Here is an 11,696-nt window from a genome sequence, read left to right as displayed (position 1 = left end):
CCCAAGAAATTTTTGGGTTTGACTTACGGGCTTTCAGCCTTGTTTCCGTGCTGCCTCCTCATATCTCCGCCTCTCTGCTTTCGCTGCCTCCAGCTCAGCTTTGGGGCGGTTATATTCTCCTGGTACTTCGCGGTCCAGAATTTCCTCCCAATTCCAATAGTCCTGTGTAGGTGGGTCCTGTTGTTGTTTCACACGCTGCTTGATCCGATTCAGGTGGGTCATTCTGTCACGATCGTCAAAGGGAGAGAGAGAGGACCAAGGCGCAGCGCGTGAAAAATACATCTTCTTTTTATTTTAAGAAGGAAAATGAAACAAAACAACAAACAGCTATACACAAACTAACAAAATAACAAACTGACGACCGTGAAGCTATATACACAAAATGGTATATGGTATATGGTACAAAATGGTATTCTATAAGAGGCACAGCAACTCCTCTATACTGTTGATCTGATATTCTATAAGAGGAACAGCAACTCCTCTATACTGTTGATCTGATATTCTATAAGAGGAACAGCAACTCCACAATACTGTTGATCTGATATTATATAAGAGGAACAGCAACTCCTCTATACTGTTGATCTGATATTCTATAAGAGGAACAGCAACTCCTCTATACTGTTGATCTGATATTCTATAAGAGGAACAGCAACTCCACAATACTGTTGATCTGATATTCTATAAGAGGAACAGCAACTCCTCTATACTGTTGATCTGATATTCTATAAGAGGAACAGCAACTCCTCTATACTGTTGATCTGATATTCTATAAGAGGAACAGCAACTCCACAATACTGTTGATCTGATATTATATAAGAGGAACAGCAACTCCTCTATACTGTTGATCTGATATTCTATAAGAGGAACAGCAACTCCTCTATACTGTTGATCTGATATTCTATAAGAGGAACAGCAACTCCACAATACTGTTGATCTGATATTCTACAAGAGGAACAGCAACTCCTCTATACTGTTGATCTGATATTCTATAAGAGGAACAGCAACTCCTCTATACTGTTGATCTGATATTCTATAAGAGGAACAGCAACTCCACTATATTGCTGATCTGATATTCTATAAGAGGAAAAGCAACTCCTCTATACTGTTGATCTGATATTCTATAAGAGGAACAGCAACTCCTCTATACTGTTGATCTGATATTCTATAAGAGGAACAGCAACTCCTCTATACTGTTGATCTGATATTCTATAAGAGGAACAGCAACTCCTCTATACTGTTGATCTGATATTCTATAAGAGGAACAGCAACTCCTCTATACTGTTGATCTGATATTCTATAAGAGGAACAGCAACTCCTCTATACTGTTGATCTGATACTCTATAAGAGGAACAGCAACTCCTCTATACTGTTGATCTGATATTCTATAAGAGGAACAGCAACTCCTCTATACTGTTGATCTGATATTCTATAAGAGGAACAGCAACTCCTCTATACTGTTGATCTGATATTCTATAAGAGGAACAGCAACTCCTCTATACTGTTGATCTGATATTCTATAAGAGGAACAGCAACTCCTCTATACTGTTGATCTGATATTCTATAAGAGGAACAGCAACTCCACAATACTGTTGATCTGATATTATATAAGAGGAACAGCAACTCCTCTATACTGTTGATCTGATATTCTATAAGAGGAATAGCAACTCCACTATACTGTTGATCTGATATTCTATAAGAGGAACAGCAACTCCACTATACTGTTGATCTGATATTCTACAAGAGGAACAGCAACTCCTCTATACTGTTGATCTGATATTCTATAAGAGGAACAGCAACTCCTCTATACTGTTGATCTGATATTCTATAAGAGGAACAGCAACTCCACTATATTGCTGATCTGATATTCTATAAGAGGAAAAGCAACTCCTCTATACTGTTGATCTGATATTCTATAAGAGGAACAGCAACTCCTCTATACTGTTGATCTGATATTCTATAAGAGGAACAGCAACTCCTCTATACTGTTGATCTGATATTCTATAAGAGGAACAGCAACTCCTCTATACTGTTGATCTGATATTCTATAAGAGGAACAGCAACTCCTCTATACTGTTGATCTGATACTCTATAAGAGGAACAGCAACTCCTCTATACTGTTGATCTGATATTCTATAAGAGGAACAGCAACTCCTCTATACTGTTGATCTGATATTCTATAAGAGGAACAGCAACTCCTCTATACTGTTGATCTGATATTCTATAAGAGGAACAGCAACTCCTCTATACTGTTGATCTGATATTCTATAAGAGGAACAGCAACTCCTCTATACTGTTGATCTGATACTCTATAAGAGGAACAGCAACTCCTCTATACTGTTGATCTGATATTCTATAAGAGGAACAGCAACTCCACAATACTGTTGATCTGATATTCTACAAGAGGAACAGCAACTCCTCTATACTGTTGATCTGATATTCTATAAGAGGAACAGCAACTCCTCTATACTGTTGATCTGATATTCTATAAGAGGAACAGCAACTCCTCTATACTGCTGATCTGATATTCTATAAGAGGAACAGGAAGGTGCAGGTACTCAAGTCAAGCACTAACACACCTGATTCAACAAGCCAACCAATCATCATCGAGACCTTGGTTATTTTATTTCACCTGTATTTTATCAGGGAGTCATGCTGAGACCGAGGTCTCTTTACAGATGAGCCCTGAATTACAGAAATGACAGAAAATACACGAGTCAGAAAAACAAGGTCATAAAAAACAAACACATTGATCAGTAATAAGGTCCTCTATCAGCTTTCTGAATTGGCCGAGGGGCACAAAAACAACATTTCAATTAGCTGGAAAGTGTGTTGATGCTTTGCTGGAACAAGCCCCTGCCCTGCACAGACTGTACTAGTATTTCTGGAGACAGGCCTTGTTAGGGAGGATGTAGACATTGAATTGATGCGAAAAACAACATATTTATTTACCTTCGTAAATGTATACAGAATAATTCGATTTTATTTGTAGGTTATTAAATTCAATTCACCATTATAAAACCACTTAAACATGCTTAGTTCTAGCTCTCTCTCTGTCTCTCTCTCTCTCTGTTTCTCTCTCTCTCTCTCTCTGTCTCTCTCTCTCTCTCTGTCTCTCTCTCTCGCTCTCTCTCTCTCTCTCTCTCGATCTTGCTCTCTCTCACTCACTCGATCTCGCTTGCTTTCACTCGCTCACTGTCTTTCTCTGCATTCTGGTGAGTTCAGAATAAAACTTTTTTTATCTCACTATCACACCAAGTTTTGTCCAATAAGGCCCGAGGAGTTTGTGGTATATGGCCAATATACCACAAACCCCCGAGGTGCCTGATTTCTATTACAAACTGGTTACCAACGTAATTAGAGCAGTAAAAATACATGTTTTGTCATACCCGTGGTAAACGGTCTGATATACCACGGCTGTCAGCCAATCAGCATTCAGAGCTTGAACCACCCATTTTAGAATCTAGTTTTTAGAATTGAGAATGAAACCCCAGAATGTCAGAGCAGAGGTCTAAGTTACAAATAATCAAGGGGTAGAATATGGCTGCAGGAATAGGGTTGGATGTGGTTTGGGTTAGGGTTATGGTTGAACTGGGTCGTAGACATGAAGCTAAGGTTAGGGTTAGGGTTGTGGTTGTGGTTGTGGTTGAGGTTTAGGGTTAGGGTTTGGGTTGTGGTTGAGGTTTAAGGTTAGGTTTGTGGTTGAGGTTTAGGCTTAGGGTTAGGGTTGAGGCTAGGGTTAGGTTTGTGGTTGAGGTTTAGGGTTAGGGTTAGGGTTGAGGCTAGGGTTAGGTTTGTGGTTGAGGTTTAGGGTTAGGGTTAGGGTTGAGGCTAGGGTTAGGTTTGTGGTTGAGGGTTAGGGTTGTGGTTGTGGTTCAGGCTAGGGTTAGGGTTAGGGTTGAGGGTTAGGGTTGTGGTTGTGGTTCAGGCTAGGGTTAGGGTTAGGGTTAGGGTTGTGGTTGTGGTTCAGGCTAGGGTTAGGGTTAGGGTTAGGGTTAGGGTTGTGGTTGTGGTTGTGGTTCAGGCTAGGGTTAGATTGAACCGGGTTACATTATAACCTGTAATGGTTACACTTTTCCATGCAGAAGTGACATCAGTCATTTTCATTTCTTCAATAAAAGTTGTGTATAACAGTTTATAAGGGACATAGTCATAATCATAAGGAAGACTTTTGAAAGTTTAGTAAGAGCATTGATTTCTTTGCTTTTCTCCGCAGGGTCTAGAAGAAAGTGATCAAGTACTCAGGATATGCCTGATTGTCATGGAAAACAACAAACATAGATGGCCTTGATGGGTGGTCTGTCACGCTGTTGAAGAGTTCAACAGTCGTGGTGCTTTTAGCTGGAGGCACTGTCATCCCACGTCGTCCTGCTGTGAAATCTCCAGTCAGAACTCGACATAGGTACATATTCTTCTGCCCTTGGAGATCCGCTCTTGAGTATGTGCTACTGGCAGAGTAGCTGGCACCAACAGCAAAGTAGGTGCCGTTTCCAAATGCTGTAGCTGGAAAAATGATACATTGCTTAGGTTTTAGACTATTGCAGAGACAGGACTGAGTAAATGAGAAGCACAAGCTAAGTTTAAAATCAAGAGCAATAGAATTGTACATATAATTTTTACCAATAACCATAGGAGTTGGCAAGACAGGACAAACAGATCTGGGACCAGGCTACTTGTCCATGGAACGTACGTATCTGTCTTACCATTTTTCCCAGCAAAGCTCCGATTGAAGCCATGGTTGTTGATGTGATTGATGGTTGTGTGGCATGTTCCATGGAAGAGCCTCTTCTCATTCTTCTGGTGACCGTTCCTGAGCTCCATGTCATGTTTCTTGATCTGGAGACTCCTCCACAGGGTTGGGTTCTGGATCCTCTCAATCTGAAATAAATTGAGGGTACACTTTATACGAGCCATTAATAGACTCTAAAATGTATCCTGAATACCTTCTATACATCTTCGATTATTATTGTGGGCTGAAAAAGATCCAGACAAACAAATATCTGGCGTGGCTGACCCCTAGCTGACCCCTAACTGACCCCTAGATGAGCTGAGGGGCCTCATCATTATTTCTAAGTGCTTAACTAAATACTAACACACTCTAATAAACAAACAATTTAATATGGCTGATCTCAAATTAAATCAAATTCAAATCAAATGTATTTATAAAGCCCTTTTTGCATCAGCCGATGTCAAAAGTGCTGTACAGAAAATTGGAACGGAAATGGCGCCACACCAAACTGGAAGTCTTCCGACTAGCTTGGAAAGACAGTACCGTGCAGTATCGAAGAGCCCTCACTGCTGCTCGATCATCCTATTTTTCCAACTTAATTGAGGAAAATAAGAACAATCCTCAATTTCTTTTTGATACTGTTGCAAAGCTAACTAAAAAGCAGCATTCCCCAAGTGAGGATGGCTTTCACTTCAGCAGTAATAAATTCATGAACTTCTTTGAGGAAAAGATCATGATCATTAGAAAGCAAATTACGGACTCCTCTTTAAATCTGCGTATTCCTCCAAAGCTCAGTTGTCCTGAGTCTGCACAACTTTGCCAGGACCTAGGATCAAAAGAGACACTCAAGTGTTTTAGTACTATATCTCTTGATACAAAGATGAAAATAATCATGGCCTCTAAACCTTCAAGCTGCATACTGGACCCTATTCCAACTAAACTACTGAAAGAGCTGCTTCCTGTGCTTGGCCCTCCTATGTTGAACATAATAAACGGCTCTCTATCCACCGGATGTGTACCAAACTCACTAAAAGTGGCAGTAATAAAGCCTCTCTTGAAAAAGCCAAACCTTGACCCAGAAAATATAAAAAAACTATCGGCATATATCGAATCTTCCATTCCTCCCAAAAAAAATTGAAAAAGCTGTTGCGCAGCAACTCACTACCTTCCTGAAGACAAACAATGTATACGAAATGCTTCAGTCTGGTTTTAGACCCCATCCTAGCACTGAGACTGCATTTGTGAAGGTGGTAAATTACCTTTTAATGGCGTCAGACCGAAGCTCTGCATCTGTCCTCGTGCTCCTAGACCTTAGTGCTGCTTTTGATATCATCGATCACCACATTCTTTTGGAGAGATTGGAAACGCAAATTGGTCTACACGGACAAGTTCTGGCGTGGGTTAGATCTTATCTGTCGGAAATATATCAGTTTGTCTCTGTGAATGGTTTGTCCTCTGACAAATCAACTGTAAATTTCGGTGTTCCTCAAGGTTCTGTTTTAGGACCACTATTATTTTCACTATATATTTTACCTCTTGGGGATGTCATTCGAAAACATAATGTTAACTTTCACTGCTATGCGGATGACACACAGCTGTACATTTCAATGAAACATGGTGAAGCCCCAAAATTGCCCTCGCTAGAAGCCTGTGTTTCAGACATAAGGAAGTGGATGGCTGCAAACTTTCTACTTTTAAACTCGGACAAAACAGAGATGCTTGTTCTAGGTCCCAAGAAACAAAGAGATCTTCTGTTGACTCTGACAATTAATCTTGATGGTTGTACAGTCGTCTCAAATAAAACTGTGAAGGACCTCAGCGTTACTCTGGACCCTGATCTCTCTTTTGACGAACATATCAAGACTGTTTCAAGGACAGCTTTTTTCCATCTACGTAACATTGCAAAAATCAGAAACTTTCTGTCCAAAAATTATGCAGAAAAATTAATCCATGCTTTTGTTACTTCTAGGTTAGACTACTGCAATGCTCTACTTTTCGGCTACCCAGATAAAGCACTAAATAAACTTCAGTCAGGCTGCTAGAATCCTGACTAGAACCAAAAAATGTGATCATATTACTCCAGTGCTAGCCTCCCTACACTGGCTTCCTGTTAAGGCAAGGGCTGATTTCAAGGTTTTACTGCTAACCTACAAAGCATTACATGGGCTTGCTCCTACCTATCTTTCCGATTTGGTCCTGCCGTACATATCTACACGTACGCTACGGTCACAAGACGCAGACCTCCAAATTGTCCCTAGAATTTCTAAGCAAACAGCTGGAGGCAGGGCTTTCTCCTATAGAGCTCCATTTTTATGGAATGGTCTGCCTACCCATGTGAGAGACGCAGACTCGGTCTCAACCTTTAAGTCTTTACTGAAGACTCATCTCTTCAGTGGGTCATATGATTGAGTGTAGTCTGGCCCAGGAGTGTGAAGGTGAACGGAAAGGCTCTGGAGCATTGAACCGCCCTTGCTGTCTCTGCCTGGCCGGTTCCCCTCTCTCCACTGGGATTCTCTGCCTCTAACCCTATTACAGGGGTTGAGTCACTGGCTTACTTGTGCTCTTTCATGCCGTCCCTAGGAGGGGTGCGTCACTTGAGTGGGTTGAGTCACTGACGTGATCTTCCTGTCTGGGTTGGCGCCCTCCCCCCCCCTTGGGTTGTGCCGTGGCGAAGATCTTTGTGGGCTATACTCGGCCTTGTCTCAGGATGGTAAGTTGGTGGCTGAAGATATCCCTCTAGTGGTGTGGGGGCTGTGCTTTGGCAAAGTGGGTGGGGTTATATCCTTCCTGTTTGGCCCTGTCCGGGGGTATCATCGGATGGGGCCACAGTGTCTCCTGACCCCTCCTGTCTCAGCCTCCAGTATTTATGCTGCAGTAGTTTATGTGTCGGGGGGCTAGGATCAGTTTGTTATATCTGGAGTACTGTCTTATCCGGTGTCTTATCCGGTGTCCTGTGTGAATTTTAGTATGCTCTCTCTAATTCTCTCTTTCTCTCTTTTTTTCTCTCTCTCGGAGGACCTGAGCCCTAGGACCATGCCTCAGGACGACCTGGCATGATGACTCCTTGCTGTCCCCAGTCCATCTGGCCGTGCTGCTGCTCCAGTTTCAACTGTTATGCCTGCGGCTATGGAACCCTGACCTGTTCACCGGACGTGCTACCTGTCCCAGGCCTGCTGTTTTCAATTCTCTAGAGACAGCAGGAGTGGTAGAGATACTCTTAATGATCGGCTATGAAAAGCCAACTGACATTTACTCCTGAAGTGCTGACTTGCTGCACCCTCGACAACTACTGTGATTATTATTTGACCATGCTGGTCATTTATGAACATTTGAACATCTTGGCCATGTTCTGTTATAATCTCAACCCGGCACAGCCAGAAGAGGACTGGCCACCCCTCAGAGCCTGGTTCCTCTCTAGGTTTCTTCCTAGGTTTTGGCCTTTCTAGGGAGTTTTTCCTAGCCACAGTGCTTCTACGCCTGCATTGCTTGCTGTTTGGGGTTTTAGGCTGGGTTTCTGTACAGCACTTTGAGATATCAGCTGATGTAAGAAGGGCTATATAAATACATTTGATTTGATTTGAAACCCAGACTAAAACCCCAAACAGCAAGCAATGCAGGTGTAGAAGCACGGTGGCTAGGAAAAACTCCCTAGAAAGACAGGAACCTAGTCAGAAGGCTAGAGACCAACAGATGAGTCACCCTGAACTAATCAACCCATTACTCACACAGCCATGCAGATAACATCTAGAACATCCGAAGACATAAAAATAACTACAATGGAAGTGTATTTTGGAAAACAGGTAGCCTACCTTTATAACTTTGTTGGGGCAGGTGGCTCGGAACAGGTTTAAAACTTTATTGTGCTCTGGGCTTCCTGGCTGGATGAGGCAGGACAGGCAGGACGTGTTGGCTGGCATGGCATCCCAATGCTGAGGGAGACTCTCAATAGGTTGAGCTAGAGAAAACACAGTTATTGCTAAGTTGGTGAACAGTTAGCATTTCCCATAAGAAAATCATGTCACACTTAACCATCATGCTAACACTAGCTGGGCATGCATAGTTGTATACAGGATATGATAGTGCCACGGGGAAGTAGAACAGTCTTAGCGAAGCATCTGCCCATGTAATAGTTGTTTCCACTGCTCTAAAAATTTTACCTTCCTCACAATAATGGTATCCATGAACAGAATACAAAGGTTAAGCAAATGCAAATAGACTTCCGGCTAATGGACGTGTTGAACTTGAACTGAGCTTATCCCCTTGTTAACTAAGGTTAAAATAGAAAATTAACTCTGTATGGAATACACCAACCTGTACCTGCTAACTTGTCGATTTGTCTGCTTTTGAGGATGTTTCCACTTGTCTTGTTAGCAGCCCTGTCAGGCAGGGTGAACTTGCACATTTTCCCCCGGACAGAGACCTCCACACGGGGCTGCTTCCTCTCCAGCGCCTGCTGCAGATGGAAGTTATGGATGGGGTGGAATCTCTGGTACTGCCCCCGTGGCTGCTGCTGCCAATCCACTATGTTGCTAGGCACTTTAATGTTCCAGTTGAAGGACTCTTTGTCCCTGGCCTTCCTCAGCGTTTCCTGGATTCTCATGGCATGGATGCGGTGGCGGTTGGATTCGGACAGGTAGACAGCGTCGTGTGGGATGCTGCTGCTCTCTGGTTCCTTTAGGTTCAGGTAGACAGCGTCGTGTGGGATGCTGCTGCTCTCTGGTTCCTTTAGGTTCAGGTCCTTGATCCAACGATCCACTTTGGAAGAAATGTGGAAGACAGTCGGATCCACTTCCCGGCCCTTGATGACAATGTCCTCATTCTTTTGTGGCTTTTTAGCTTTACCCCAGTTGAACAATGCTGTGAGAATAAAAGGAAAAGGAAAAGGATACCTAGTCAGTTGTACAACTGAATGCCTTCAACTGAAATGTGTCTTCCGGCATTTCCCCCCTCTGAATCAAAGAGGTGCAGGGAGCTGCCTTAATCAACATCAACAAGGGAGCAGTGGGTTAACTGCCTTGCTCAGGGGCAGAACAACAGATTTTGACCTTGTCAGGGATTTGATCCAGCAACCTTTAGTTTACTGGCCCAATGCTCTAACCACTAGGCTACCATATGGGACACAACACACTGTTTTAATGAAGTAATAGGGTATTCTATAGAATGTCATGTAGAATGTCAAGTAGAACGTCGTGTAGAACGTCGTGTAGAACGTTGTGTAGAACGTCGTGTAGAACGTCAAGTGGAACGTCAAGTGGAACGTCATGTGGAACGTCATGTGGAACGTCATGTGGAACGTCAAGTGGAACGTCAAGTGGAACGTCATGTGGAATGTCAAGTAGAACGTCACGTAGAATGTCTTACCGTGAGGTTTTACGTATGTAGGCTTTTTGCAGGTGATCAGATATTCAGGTAGAGCCTGGTGACCATTGAAGATGACCCAGGTGTCTCCGCCTCCTTTCACACTGTCATACAGGGTGAGCGGGTCTCTGGCAAAGGGAGGAGGCACGATGAGACCTGGACAGCCAACAATTGACTTGCCAGTCAGCACCTGTGCCTCAATGAAGTACAGGTACTCCTCGTCAGCTGAGCCCTTCCACAGCCTCTCTGCCCCATGCACGCTGTCGCTGAAGTAGATCCCCTCTCCCAGCTTTTGCTCTGTGGATGAAACATATTCTTGCACAACATCAGAGAAAGTGGACTCCATGGCAACATAAAACCATTTTGTGACGGTTGTGTGTTATTCTAGCTACACACCAGGAATAGGTATGTGCTGTGACTGAAAAAGACTAGTGAAAGTTGCCGACCTGCATATTCTGATTGCGGTAGACCCACGGATAGAGTACATGTCGGCTAGTGTAACTATTTATTACGCCTCATGTTAACATTCTGTCATAAAAAAACATGTTTTCCAATCTCAAGGCGTTAAATAATAATCAAATACTAAAGTGCCATTAAGGTAACATGGTAGAGGTTTTCATCTTAAATCAGCCATAAATTGTCCCTTGTGACATGTGGAATGGAAGCTAGTTGTGACATGTGGAATGGAAGCTAGTTGTGACGGGGAATGGAAGCTAGTTGTGGCATGTGGAATGGAAGCTAGTTGTGACATGTGGAATGGAAGCTAGTTGTGACATGTGGAATGGAAGCTAGTTGTGACATGTGGAATGGAAGCTAGTTGTGACATGTGGAATGGAAGCTAGTTGTGACATGTGGAATGGAAGCTAGTTGTGACATGTGGAATGGAAGCTAGTTGTGACGGGGAATGGAAGCTAGTTGTGACAGGGGGAATGGAAGCTAGTTGTGACATGTGGAATGGAAGCTAGTTGTGACATGTGGAATGGAAGCTAGTTGTGACATGTGGAATGGAAGCTAGTTGTGACATGTGGAATGGAAGCTAGTTGTGACGGGGAATGGAAGCTAGTTGTGACAGGGGGAATGGAAGCTAGTTGTGACATGTGGAATGGAAGCTAGTTGTGACAGGGGGAATGGAAGCTAGTTGTGATAGAGGGAATGGAAGCTAGTTGTGACTGGGAATGGAATCTAGTTGTGACAGGGGGAATGGAAGCTAGTTGTGACATGTGGAATGGAAGCTAGTTGTGTGCAACAGGGAGGGTCAATTGAGTGCAAGCTTCACAAAAAAAATGTCTAGCCTATGGGTTAAAGGTTTGATTGTGTTATGCTCGATGCGCTAATTTTTCCACCACAAATCACCAGAAAATGGCCAAAAAGAATAGAACCAGCTCACCTGCTTATACACTATGATTGACAATTTATTTAACTAGGCAAGTCAGTTAAGAACAAATTCTTTATACAATGACGGGGTACACCGTCCAAACTCGGACGACGCTGGGCCAATTGCGCGCCGCCCTATGGGACTCCCAATCACAGCCGGTTATGATACAGCCTGGAATCAAACCAAGGTGTCTGTAGTGACTCCTGAGATGCGGTGCCTTAGACCGCTGCACCACTC

At 43.1% G+C, this 11,696-nt stretch overlaps 1 protein-coding gene across 1 annotated transcript; it reads right to left on the bottom strand.

The window, feature by feature from the left end:
- Positions 1-3,997: 3,997 nt before the first annotated feature.
- LOC120043498 (protein mono-ADP-ribosyltransferase PARP14-like) lies at positions 3,998-10,569 on the bottom strand. Its single transcript, XM_038988091.1, has 5 exons — positions 9,836-10,569; positions 9,044-9,583; positions 8,536-8,681; positions 4,701-4,875; positions 3,998-4,500 (listed from the first exon to the last, which is right to left on the bottom strand). The coding sequence occupies exons 1-5, from the start codon at positions 10,428-10,430 to the stop codon at positions 4,217-4,219; spliced, it is 1,740 nt and encodes a 579-aa protein (XP_038844019.1). The 5' UTR covers positions 10,431-10,569; the 3' UTR covers positions 3,998-4,216.
- Between the last annotated feature and the right edge of the window lie 1,127 nt (positions 10,570-11,696).

The sequence above is a fragment of the Salvelinus namaycush genome, unplaced genomic scaffold (genome assembly GCF_016432855.1).
Source record: "Salvelinus namaycush isolate Seneca unplaced genomic scaffold, SaNama_1.0 Scaffold941, whole genome shotgun sequence".
NCBI lineage: Eukaryota > Metazoa > Chordata > Actinopteri > Salmoniformes > Salmonidae > Salvelinus > Salvelinus namaycush.
The sequence above is the reverse complement of the archived record's forward strand: the minus strand, read 5'-3'. Positions and strand labels throughout refer to the sequence as shown.

Coding starts and splice junctions, on each gene's coding strand:
- LOC120043498 (XM_038988091.1), bottom strand. CDS start 10,430: ATGGAGTCCACTTTCTCTGATGTTGTGCAAGAATATGTTTCATCCACA. Junction 9,584..9,835: donor AGTGTGTTGTGTCCCATATG/GTAGCCTAGTGG, acceptor TTATTCTCACAG/CATTGTTCAACTGGGGTAAA. Junction 4,501..4,700: donor GAGCTTTGCTGGGAAAAATG/GTAAGACAGATA, acceptor TCATTTTTCCAG/CTACAGCATTTGGAAACGGC.